Source organism: Mustela putorius, unplaced genomic scaffold (genome assembly GCF_011764305.1).
Source record: "Mustela putorius furo isolate JIRA1106 unplaced genomic scaffold, ASM1176430v1.1 tig00000228_pilon_pilon_pilon, whole genome shotgun sequence".
NCBI lineage: Eukaryota > Metazoa > Chordata > Mammalia > Carnivora > Mustelidae > Mustela > Mustela putorius.
The window spans coordinates 22,450,327-22,463,537 of record NW_025421322.1 but is presented as its reverse complement, the minus strand read 5'-3'; the positions used below and the strand labels follow the sequence as shown (position 1 = coordinate 22,463,537).

The 13,211-nt window shown below is 36.9% G+C and overlaps 2 protein-coding genes across 4 annotated transcripts in view; one reads left to right on the top strand and one right to left on the bottom strand.

The window, feature by feature from the left end:
* Positions 1 to 12,565, bottom strand: part of LOC101693418 (MDM2 binding protein) — a 75,276-nt gene extending 62,711 nt beyond the window's left edge. For 2 of the 3 annotated variants that reach the window (XM_045078080.1, XM_045078082.1), the window contains exons 1-7: positions 12,376 to 12,564; positions 11,457 to 11,537; positions 7,015 to 7,088; positions 6,771 to 6,919; positions 5,058 to 5,116; positions 2,799 to 2,943; positions 1,697 to 1,814 (exon numbers count right to left, since the gene is read on the bottom strand). In XM_045078080.1, the coding sequence (XP_044934015.1) occupies positions 1,697 to 1,814; positions 2,799 to 2,943; positions 5,058 to 5,116; positions 6,771 to 6,919; positions 7,015 to 7,088; positions 11,457 to 11,537; positions 12,376 to 12,493 (744 nt within the window). In that variant the 5' untranslated portion in view covers positions 12,494 to 12,564. Of the gene's footprint in view, positions 1 to 1,696; positions 1,815 to 2,798; positions 2,944 to 5,057; positions 5,117 to 6,770; positions 6,920 to 7,014; positions 7,089 to 11,456; positions 11,538 to 12,375 lie in introns of all 3 variants that reach the window. The other variant, XM_045078081.1, reaches the window with a different exon arrangement.
* Positions 12,566 to 12,680: 115 nt separating this feature from the next.
* The window catches only part of MRPL13 (mitochondrial ribosomal protein L13), a 45,031-nt gene continuing 44,500 nt past the window's right edge, over positions 12,681 to 13,211 (top strand). Inside the window, exon 1 of the mRNA XM_004743497.3 lies at positions 12,681 to 12,895. Coding sequence (XP_004743554.1) covers positions 12,869 to 12,895 — 27 coding nt within the window. The 5' untranslated portion in view covers positions 12,681 to 12,868. The remainder of the gene's footprint in view (positions 12,896 to 13,211) is intronic.

Below are 13,211 nucleotides of genomic sequence, written 5' to 3'. Positions count from 1 at the left end.
TAGAGTAGGTATTTGAATGCAGACAATGTAACTCCAGAATCTATGTCTTTAATCATTATAATGCCTCTACCCTAAAAGCTATTCTCCACCAAAACAAGTGATTTCAAGTTCTACATACATCTTGTGGCGATATAAACATTTAATTTCCTATTCATAAAAGAGTAAAAGAATCACATGAAGAGAACTCTGCCATTATTTTGTATATGCAAACATGTAGTTTCAAAAAATGAATACAAAAACAATTCTAGCTAATTCTATCCTATACACTTCCAGATGGCTATGTGGTTTGTTTACATTAAAACCACTTGTACAGAAGGATTACCTGCAGACTGGTATTTCCTAAGGTAAGGATGAGACAGCATGTAAATCAGCAAGAAGGACCCAATCACATTAAGTCCTATTGTCTTATTAGAAGTTTTATTAAGCCATAGTCAAGGGTGAATTGAAAAGGAAAAAAAATCTAGTAATTAGTGCAATAAATCTTTACAGAAACACAAGACTCAACTCATATTCCCAAGTCACCCTGAACAAACACTGAGAAACTTTACGATTTTTGGTATTTTTTTTTTTTAAAGATTTTACTTGTTTATTTGTCAGAGAGAGAGGGAGAGCACAAGCTGGGGAAGCAGCAGGCAAAGGGAGAAGCAGGCTCCTCACTGAATAAGGAGCCCAGTGTGGGACTCGACCCCAGGACTCCAGGATCATGACCTGAGCCAAAGGCATATGCTTAACCAACTGAGACACCCAGGTGTCCCAAGAAATTTTATTTAGTTTTGCCTATATTCAAAAATATGTAAAATACTAGATGCATGCTTTAACAAGCACACAACTTATAAAAGCCACTAAACATATTCATTCATCATAAAAGATGCCAAAATAGAATTGGAACCTCATAGAAATTGAAGATTAGAGAAGTTAAACTAATCTAATATTTTCATCTTGTAGTTGAGAAATTTAGGATCTTGTGAGGTCAAAAAAAAGTTATTCAAAATCAGAGAGCCGATTAGTAGAAAGTAATGATCACTTAAAGTAGTACTACAACAGGGCATCTGGGTGGTTCACTCAGTTAAGCGTCTGACTCTTGATTTTGGCCCAGGTCATGATCTCAGAGTGTTAAGACTGAGCCTAGTACTGGGCTCTGCACTCAGTGAGGAGTCTGCTTGAGATTTTTCTTTCCCTCTCCCGATGTCCGGGCTGCTGCTCCCTCCCACTCTCTCCCTAATAATAAATATTTAATCTAAAAAAAAAAAAAAAAAGTGGTATTACAGTTAAGAGATGTTCTAAGCAGGTTTCTAATAGTCTATACATGTAATGAAATAAGGCATCTTGGATCAATGACATGAACTCAACTAATGTCAAATTCTGTATTTTTTAAAGAATCTTATATTCTAGAGTTGCAGTGTCCAAAAGATAACCATGGTGACTATATAACTAAAATAAAGTTAAAAATTCTATTTGTTGGTTGAAATAATCACTAATGTAATCACACATAAAGTGCTCAGTAGCACTATAAAGCCAGTGACTACTGTATTATTAGCACAGGCAGAACATTCCTATTATCACACAAAATTCTTAGAGCTATTCTAGAACATCTATATGAGGTACATTGTCATTCAAATTCATTTCAAGTATCTGTGCTGTAAATAAAGCTAAAAGGCCTGCTTTATAAACCGTGATAACTGATAAATCCACTTACCTTTCTTTCCCATATCTGAATCTTTCCCCTCCATAATTCCTTTGAGTCAATAGCATTTTTGAGATCTTCTAAAGATACAACGTTAGCAGAGAGGTATTCTGCAATTTTCTGACAATTTCTACAAATAAAAAAGATTATGATGGTTAAATACAGGGTTTTATATCTTCCTTTGATTTAACGGTTATAGTTAACTATAATCCTAACAGGCAAAAATGCAAAGTTTCTATCATGGCTTTTATCTACTAATATTATAAAACATTCCAACATTCCTTAAGTCAGTCTCTGAGGGAGTCACTATTACATGTCTGTTTAATCTCATTATCCTGTTAAGAGGAATTACTCTTAACACTACAGATGAAGGAACAGATTCTCCTATTACTATTTATTAGCTGAAGTGTGCCTGATATATACACATGTACGCAGATACACAGACTTAGTTATCAGCCCTTTATCTTCAAAGGGAGAACGGTGCTCCTAAAATTTTTCTCCTACAGCTCTGTATGGAATTGCATAGAAGCACTTACCACAGATGATGATGGCTATTCGCATTCCTAGTTCTCCCTGTATTTCAGTGAACTAGATCAAATCTCGCTTTCTTAACTCATCAGCATCTATTGCTGTGCTTGGCATAAAGTCAGTGCTCAATAAACACTTGTTAAATGAATAAAATCATGAAATTAAGCCCAATTGAATACTTTAAGGATACAATTAGTCCTTACTAAAATAAAAAACATAACAGTACATACTTGTTTCTACATTTCACATAAAACAAACAAGTAACAAATCTTGTGTATCCCTGTATCCAGGGTATTCATCCTGGTGCTCAATGGACAATATGTACCTATTTAAAGGCACACAGTGTGTTTAGATAATTAATGCTCAATAATAGTTATAAAACAGCACTGATGATATTTACTAAAAACTTAAATGTCTCAGGACTATAAAGTACGAAACGAGAAAAATCTAGATTCTTCTCAATAGATAAACCTCTAAGAACAGTATGACATAAAACTATCTTGAAATCTAAGTCTGTTAAAAACAGGATACCATGCTAACTGTAAAAACAGAAACACTGTGAGCAAATACGAACAAAGCAGCTTACGTTTCAGAGTGATTTCCTGCTATGGTAACCTTTGCTGAATACCATTCCTTCAGATGTTTTAGTGCTCCTACAGCAGGCAGACAGTCTTTCAATCTAGGAGGATCTTTTTCAGAAGGCAACAGTACTATATCTGTCATTGCTCGACCTAGAAAGAGAATAAGGCATTTTCATAATTTTTTTTAAAAATCATATATATCTCAAAATAGTACTCTAAACACTGAATTTTATGTTTATTTGGAAGACAAAGAAGGATTTTAACTTTAACTTCTGAAATTCTTTAAAACAAAACATATCTTTAGAAGTTCAAAAGTTCTAAATGTTAATCATTTGATTTAAAGGCATGTTATCTTTAATAGCTAGCATATACTAGGAAACAATGGAGTCTATCATAATTACTTGCCAATTATGTGCCAGTGCTTAATTATATATGTTGCTCTTGAGATCACCAATGCTATTGTTGTACTGAACAGAGAAAAAAACCTGGGCAATTTCAGTATATTTTTCTACACTTAATTTACACAAAAGAGAATGAATTAATATAATATAAAATTATAAGGTTTCTTTTTATAGGAAAATAAAACACTCAGAAAACTCAGTTACACTGACAACATCATTAGCTCTTAAGGAAAAAAAGTATAATTGCATGAAACTTCACATTTTATAAAATTATAAATTTGCTAAAGGACCAAGATAATATAAATGAAACAGAAACCAAATAGAAATTTGATAATGGGGGCGCCTGGGTGGCTCAGTGGGTTAAGCCTCTGCCTTCGGCTCAGGTCATAATCTCAGGGTCCTGGGATCGAGTCCCACATCGGGCTCTCTGCTCAGCAGGGAGCCTACTTCCTCCTCTCTCTCTGCCTGCCTCTCTGCCTACTTGTGATCTCTCTCTGTCAAATAAATAAATAAAATCTTAAAAAAAAAAAAAAAAGAAATTTGATAATGAAAGCATTCTAATTTGCCAAAACAGCAACTATATATTTCAACGCATATTTTTAATTTTACACATTTCATTTAAAAAACTGATGTTTATTTATCTATTTATTCAGTTATCTTCCATACGGGACCTTTACACTAAAATAGGATCTTGAATATAAGGATTAGATGGTGAGCTATCAAGTCCTTCATGGTATCACATATGCTTTACTCATCATCACATACTCTGCTCCTAGTACAATACATTACATATAATAGACACAACAACTATTTGCCTAGTAAATGACCTTCAATGACGACAATATTCAAGAAATCTCTTCAAAATTATTTATAGATGCCAAACTGTAACTGAGCTTTAGCTGCCAGCTGCGTGACTGACACAAAGAAAGATAAATTTAAAACAGAATACAGTTTTAAGAAAAGTATGGTGCAGTCAGTATTTCAAAAAATATGCTTTCCATTATAGTAGAAAAAAAAGGCGGGGAGCTCTGTAAAAAAAGATGTTGAGTAGGGACACCTGGGTGGCTCAATCAGTTAAGTGCTGCCTTCGGTTCAGGTCATGATTCCAGGGTCCTGGAATCGAGCCCTGCATCAGGCTCCCTGCTCAACTGGCAGCCTGCTTCTCCCTCTCCACCACTTGTGCCCTCTCTTGCTCTCTCTCTTTCAAACAAATAAATAAAATCATTTTAAAAGACAACTGACTAAAGGGCTTCTTTTATCATATAACATTCTACTCAATAATGTATATAGTGACCTCACATCTTATAAGAATGTTATCCAAACGATCTAGGTTAAAGAACTTCTTTCTCCTAGAGGTGTTCATAGGACTAGTATTCTATAGAACATACTGTGGAAAACAAGGGTATGTAGAGGAAACATTCCTCAGTAATAACTACATAAGGAAACGATGGGTATTTAATTCTCTAAGTTCTAATTTTTGTTTAAATAAAAACAATTATGAGAACTATAATGTCTCAGTAATATACTTTATTAAAGTAGTGGATTGTGTTTTGTATCAACTTCAATTAAAAAATTATTTTTCAGAGCACGTGGGTGGCTCAGTAGGTTGAGCATCCATGGCTCTTGATTTCAGCTCAGGTCATGATCTCAGGGTCCCAAGATGGAGCCCCACATTGGGCTCCACACTGGGTGTGGTGCCTGCTTAAGAGTCTCTCTCTCTCACTCCCTCTAAAAAAATTTTTTTTTTCATTTTGAATTTTGAAATTAGAAGTGAGAACACTAGCATAAAGACTGAATTTATCACTCATTCACAGAAAGTATAAGATAAGATATGAATTATTGAAAACAGTCAGAAAATATTACCAGGAGCAGGAAGTTTATCGGACAGCTGATGCAAATTTTCTGCAGATTCTTCATATAGGCTAAAATAAAAGGGTAAGTTAGAAAAACACATCCTCACATTACATATAATAATAATAGGTAATATTAAATGGACCATGTGCCAGATACTATTAAGTATGTTAAATGCATTATCTTATGTGATCTTCATGACAATCCATGAGACACTACTACTATTATTATCCTTAAACAAATTTGCTTCAGTCGCATAACTAGTAGGTGTAGAAGCTAAGATTTACACACTGAGTCCAAGTTTTTAGCCACACCATCAAAAACAAACAACACTAACAAAACGGGGGTGGGGGGAACCTCTAAATTATACCTAGTATATGAAACATAAATCCTAAGTAATAGACCAAACATTTTTCTGAACTCTAAAAGTAAGTATTGCTAAGGGTTTAATAAAGAAGGATACTGCTTTTCTCTGAATGGCATAAAATAGCCCCAGTTGGAAAATATGATGATGTCCTCCAATTCCTCAAAATCTTTTCATTTTATCCAAATGATGATTTTTTTTCCTCAAAAATTCATAAACATAAACATAAACATAACATAAAGTTACTTAAATCCTTTGTCTAGAAAACTTAAGGTATCTTCTGATAAAGTATAGTTTTCAAGCTCCCTCTTGTGGAAATAATTATTAGGTCACTTATTAGAAATAATTACTCACCATCTTTTAATAATGGTGGGAAAACCTGGGATGATAAAAACTCTAAGAGGGGAAGGCACCTTAGAAATCACCTGAAAGGATCTCAACACTTCATGAACGAGAAAATAAAGGACCAGAGAAATGGAGTGACCGGCCCACCATCATGTACCTAGAAACCACCTTTAATGACCCCTGGTTCAATATCTTTTGCTCAGTTCTACAAAATCTCCTTTCATTAATCGTACAAACAAATATAATTTGAAAAGAGGAAAACAGAATTTTTAAAGTGTCCAGTAATTTACAGAAATATTATAATACATGAATCCTGCAAGAAACAGAAGTGGGATTTGTAATGAAATATTATAGAAGACTAAAATGAAAGGTACTAATGATGAGTTCAAGATGGGACATTTCATGAAGAAAAAAAATAATCAAAACTTTTGTCACCTGGACCAACTTGTATATTGTACCACAATTCAAAAGACCTGAAAGTGAACCCAATCATCTATACAATCCTCAGGAACTACGCATTTTAAAGTGTCTAAATGTTCAAGATATATATAAATTGAAGAAATCATATATTTCAACCTCAAATAGCAAAATGAAAATCACATTTTTAGAGTGAGTTTGAATGCCAGTTTTTAATTTTAAATAAAGTTTCTATTTGAGCTCTTAAAATTTATAATCCCAGGCAGAATTTATCTTTAGGAAAATAACATATTAATGAGAGTATCACTTTTTATGATTCCTGCAATTTTGTAAGCTTAAGAAACTAAACATTTTCAGATGCCCAGTTTTCCAATTTAAATAGTTTTATTCAAATAAAAGGCCCAAATTGCCCATCTTCCAAGATAAAGAACTGACAATTTCAATTAACTAAAATTGCCTTCTGATAGCTGCTAAAACATTTAACCTTCACTCTTGTGGCTAAAATACTGTCTAATGTTAAGCATTTTAAAGATTCTATAGAAAGAAAAAAAAAGACATTATAGAAATATATTATTGAAAGTAAGATATTGTAAGCATACTCAGCCAAGGATAATGATTCTCTGCTATTACTATCTTCTTCCTCAAAACACTCAGCACTCAGACATTCTTCAATATTTGTTTGAAGCACATTTTCAATTTCATCATTTTCTATATCAAAATGTATCTCTTCCCAGTCAGAACTGCAAAACTAACACATGAAAAGATTGCATTAAATGATGGGTTCTTGAAATTATTTATATTAACAAGGACATTTGCTAATGGCAATTTTTGCATTTCTGTTACCTGATAAAATCCACATATTGCCTGCACTGCAAAGAACCACCTCTTGGAACCGGGTATGCCACCTACAGAACATGCTTGAAAACAAAACAATGCTTATCAGAAGAAAGGCATACCACAAACAAGCAGATGTTATAGCACATATACTTAGAGAATTATGTAATTTTTGATACATACTATATAGTTAAGATAGGTGTGTGCATAAATGCATTTACAAATACATAACATGGGTCTTTTTAAAATCCCCCAAAATTCAAACAGAACAATCTGCCTGATGTGCAAAAGCATTCATTCACAATGAATACTTTTATTTTGTCAAAATCAAAACCCATACTATTTTATTCATCATTTTAAACACTAAAATTTACCCCCAAAATACACCCACTCACTTACTATTGAGTCACACAAAAGTGTGTAAGTCATTTTAGGAAAAACGATTCCCTCTTCAAAGACCATGAAGGTCTGATTCATCCCGGCTAGGGGGAGAGGAGATAAAACTACAACCTAAACGTTGGGAAGATTCTCTTCTTGGAGACCGGAATGTTACATGAGGATATGAAGTTAAGGGTCATCTCCGGGATGCTTGTCCATTTAGAGCCACAAAGAATGTAGAACTATGTAAAGAAACTGGATTCCCAGGAGGGAGGAGAAATGTGGTAACTGAAGCTTAACTCATGGGAGCCAGGTAACACGGTAAGTGCTTATTACCACTTTCTGCCAACAGCCTCAGCAAAAGATTTTACCTCCTACTTCATTAAGAAAATAAAAACCGTATTAGGTAATTACTCCCAAACACGCCATCAGCAAACATAGGACACTATTCGCATTCCCATTAGTCTTCCCTCATTTCTTCCTGGGACTACATGAGGACCACTGCCCTTTCAATTCAAAGTTATCCGTCAGTCTTCCACAGAGATCCCAAACTCTGATTAGATTATCTTTCTTGCACCTTCCAGCTCTCCTTTTCTGTAGTTCCTTCCCACTAGCATTTAAGTTTGTACAGATATTCTTCAAGTTATTGAGGAATATCCATTTCTTTACTTCAAGGATAAACTGAAAGTTTTGCCAACACTTGACAGTCCCTATGTCCTCATCACATTCTCTACTGCCCTCTAAATCCATTTCAGTCGGTTTTTGTTTTTGTTTTTTGTCTCCAACATGCCACTGTAACTACACCCCCAAAGGCATGTTACTAAATGTGACAGTTTTTACTGCTGTTGTTACTTGACCTCTCAATTAAGAGTAAGAAAGGAATCAAGGATGACAAAGTTGTCATCTTTCTCCTTAAAACACTTGGAACCTATCTTTCCAGTTGCTCCTCATGCCTTTAAAAATCAGTGCTCAATTCCTTTAAATACTGGGATTCAGTTCAAGATTTTCTGCTCTTTTCACTGTCCTTAAGCAAGCCCATTCTTTCTCATGGCTTGAACTGATATCTATACACTGATGATTCCATACTCTTTTTTAATCTCCAGCCTTCTGAATTCTGAACACATGTATCCAACTTTTAAAAACATTTTTACTTTGACATTTTAAAGTGTTTCCATGTCCTAAACTGGACAGGTCACTAAATGCCACCATCTACAGTATAGCCAAGCCTGGAACCTATTATCACTCTTTTTTTTTAAGATTTTATTTATTTATTTGACAGAGAGAGATGGCAAGTAGGCAGAGAGGCAGGCAGAGAGAGAGGAGGAAACAGGCTCCCTGCTAAGCAGAGAGCCCGATGCGGGGCTCCATCCCAGGACCCTGAGATCATGACCCGAGCCGAAGGCAGCAGCCCAACCCACTGAGCCACCCAGGCGCCCCCTACTATCACTCTTGATTGCTTTCTCCCTCTCCCCTTCTCCTAAACCACACCAGTGTAACACTCAGTCAGGTGGATTCTACCTCTTTAATTTCCTTCAGATCTATCCATTTTCCTCTACCCTGACTGCCTCTCTCATTTCTCAGCTGGTCTTCTGCAGCAGCCCCCTCATAACTACACTCTTCTCAAATCTGTCTACTCTGCTGTAGCCAGACTACTTCACTAACACAAATGCCACCACGTCTCCTCCTTCCTTAAAGCCTTTAATGTCTAATTATTGTTATGAAAAAGTCCAAACACCCTGACATGATTTACAAAGTCCTCCACCTAGCTATGCTTACCTCTCCAGCCCTAGCTCAATTATAATCATACTGCACTTTCAGTTTCTCAGACTTGCCGTATTACTGAAAGCAGTAATGCTCCCAGGGTAAGAAATTCAATGCCAGCAGTTCTTTGCATGGTTCCAATATGCAGATTTCAGTTACCATGGTTTCAATAACTCCTGGTCTCCCAAAACATGGTTCAAACTCCAGTTACCAAGGCTTATTAATTAACCATAATCACATAAAGTAAAACTTCACTGCTAGCTTCTCGGATCGCAAATCACTACATAAATCAAAGATGTGTATCACGATCAGCGACCAATCGCATTGCTACTGTCCAAGTTTGCTGACTGGTCACTGCACATCTGTTATTCATTCAGTTCATATGAATAGAGGACAAATGTGTAATTGTGTTTCCTTGTTTTCTCCCAGTGATAAGTCTACGATATTTTACAAAAATAGGTAACAGGAAGAGGAAATGGGCAAAAGGAAAACAAAAAACAAAATCGCAGCAAAAAACCCACAAAAAGTGGTAACGCCAAAAGTGATTTTCAAATCTAATGTAAATAGATTCTAGAAATAGCTGCTGTAATAAAAACATTGTGACACAAAACAAACTGAGGGTTGCTGCGGGGGTAGGGAGAGGGTGGTGGGGTTATGGACATTGGGGAGGGTATGTGCTATGGTGAGTGCTGTGCAATGTGTAAACCTGGCGATTCACAGACCTGTACCCCTGGGGATAAAAACATATTATATGTTTATAAAAAATAAAAAATTAAAACAACAATAACAACAACAAAAACCACATTGTGACAAAAAGAACGAAAACGTTTCAGAGAAAATGACGCTGGCAAATACCTTTGAATTAAAGGAATGCCACAACATTGAAAGTGCAAAGGATAAAACATCAGAAGCCAATACAAACTCAGGAGTACGGCAATTCACCAAAACATAGAAGAGATGCTCACTCTATATCCTAAGTTATACGATGACAAGAAAGTGACAAGCACTGTTCAAACTACTCTGGATCAAGTCTTTACAAAAAGAAAAAGAAAAAAGTTTAATTCTCAATGCTTTTAATGCTTCAATTACAGCCTATGACATAACTCCATTTCCTTTATATGTATAACCAATAGTGAGAGAGTTTTTAAAGTTTTGACAAAAAAATGTCATGGAACAATTGTGATTTTTGTCCCGTTGATTTTACATTAGGATCGCTTTGCATGGCTTCAGCGTGCAGTCACCGACATAGGCTCAGACTCCTGCGCAAACAAGGACTGCATGGATAAGAAATGTCTATCCACCCAAACAGGAAGTGGAAGTTACCGTGAGAATGCCTAGAATGCTCCCAAAGCTCTTTAGCATATACTTTCAAGGCACACGTGAAAAATCTTTCTTGCAGTAATAGTACTACTGACGTAAATCATACCAACTTGAAAAATTAGTGAGTATTACGCAATTGGGCAAATGGACTTGGGAAATACAAAAACATTAGAAATAACTTCCCAAGGGTGACAGTTTAAACCTGACAAACTAGAGGTTCTCTAATGAAAGAAGACAGAAAGGAACAGGCAGTCCAGTCACGAGAATTACAACATTATCAAAATGAGCACCCTATCCTAGCATCTCCAGAAGCTTCCTTTAGCTTGTAGGCCTTGGCCTGTTTTGCTTATCTCTTTCTCTGAGTCTTTGCATGACACTCTCAGAGGCCAAGAAGAGGGAGTAAAAGAGAAGATATTGATTTAAAAAAAAAAAAATAAGCTGATGGATTTGTATAATGTCAATAGAAACCACAGGAGAAAAAGTTTTGTGTTTTTTTTTTTTTGAGAAAAAGATTTTTACAAAACAAACGGTGGTCACAAAAGACAAATACTTAGAAAAATTTAAAACAGATAAGAATGGAGATAAGATCATTGTGCTTTTAAGAGAATCAGTAAGAGGTAAGGGTGGAAAAAATGATAAGAAATGGATGTAAAAACATTAATAATGTATGTGTACTTAGGAAAAAATTGCAAATCCTTCTTATAATGCCATTTAACCCTATTTTATATGGATCTAAAGATGGGCAAGAAAATTCTATAAAGGGAACAAAAGTTACGCTGAGAACCTAAAATAAATTTCATACAACTTAATTACATTCAAGCAGCAACAAGAGGGATTTTTTTCCGTTTTCAGTTCAGTTTTTTCAGCCACTATCCCAGTGGCTTATGCACAGTCAACAAATATCTCTTGTACCTTTAAGTGATCAAATTCATTACATTTACTTCCAGTACAAATGCAGAGTCAGAGAAATAAGAGGTTTCTGTTACACTTACCGGGAAAAGTACTATCTTCTGGATTCATTGAAGCTCTAATGCTTCTTTTCAGGAGATGATAAACATTTGCTGCTGTTAAAGCTGAAAAAGCAAAGACATACTAACTCATTAGGCTCGAGAGTTATGCAATCTAGGCATATTCCAATTTCACCATCAGAGACTCTCAAGAATATGTTGTACACATAAAAATTTATGTTGTACATAAAAGAACTACAAACTATCTTAGTTTCAATATAATAAATTAAATGCAAATAGAGAAAACAGGAAAGGTGCCCAGTTCGTACATGCTAGTCAGTTAACAGCAATCCAACCATCTCCCCGAAGAATTTAAAGTGGAGAATAGAAACTGTCACAATACTCTGGACACAACCACAATCATTTTCTCCTCAAAACGCTTGCCCAGTCAAAACAAATAAAATGCAATACGGATTACAGACAGAAACACCAAAAGGGAGTGCAATCTCAAACGGTTACAATTGTTTTTAAATTTACCATTTTTTTTTTTTTTTTTTTTTTAGCTTAGTTTATGTGTGGGATGTCTCCTCCCATTAGGATGTAAAATCTAGGCGAGTAAGACCCTTTTCCGTCTTGCTCCTTTGGAACACACAGGAGGCGGAAACGCTACGGAATGCATATATTTCCAACAAGCACACATTCCACTGCTAAGGCGCAGAGAATTGTTCAGTTAAATCTTTACTGTGCTAAGAACTTCTGAGCGCTGGAAATTTGCATCCACACATCTGTCCCTGTTTTTCCATGAAGATAACGGCCTTTGCCAGCCCTTACTGGGCCGATCGCGGAGAGAAACAAATGCCCGGGCGAACTCGAGATAGGTCCCTCCCCTGCAGAACTTGATCGCCAACTTCCATTTCTTCCCTCCCCGCAAGCCGTTCCCGCTCCTTCTCAGCCCCGCGCTTACCCGGCAGCTTCTCGGTACCCTCCACGGACGCCCCTCCAGGCCCATGCTCCGCCTCCCCACCCGCCGCGGACGGGACTTTTCCTTCCCCCCAGATCACAAGGAGCAGGTACCGATCCATCTCCTCAGAGCTGAACTAGACTGTGTCAAGTCCCGCTTTCCCCATCCAAATCGTCGCGCGCTACTGATGTACTTCCGGTTCCCTTCCACTTTAGGTCGGCTGGAAATTGGGCACCTTCCGTCTGTTTGCTGCAGCTTTTCCGGCCGGTGGGTTCTTTCGGGGAGTTATTCTTTCTGTAACCGTATTATTTGCTCCTTTCGTAATGAAACTGCTACCATGGGAAGATTGGAGGAGACCCAGGAAGAGCAGAGAAGCCGACGAAGCCTGGCTGACCTAGGAACTGTCATGCTTGGGTTTATACGTTTCCCGCCGGGCCAGTGACGCTGAGGTCTGGCCTTGATCCCGAGGACAGGACGGTGCTGTTCCTGGGGGAACATGTCCAGTTTTTCTAAGGCTCCACAGGTGAGCTCGAAATCTTGTAGCTTGAAGGAATTCATTACACCGGCAGAAGGAAGACAGGGGCTTAGGTGGACTTAGTGATGCTGAGTCGGTAGGAAAGCTGAGTCTCTGGGCCAGGATGCCTCGGGCGGGCACCGGCGAGGGTCGTGATTGTGGCTGCTGCTCGTCGTGCTCTGGGCGCTTCTTCTCTTTTCAGCCAGGACTTTTCATGTCTCCCCGCTCCCCGTCCCCGGATAGGGTATTCGGAGAGAAGGTCAGAGTCATAGGGTGGATCAGACAGGGGCATTGTGGATCATGGTGAGGATTTTTTTTTGTTCCT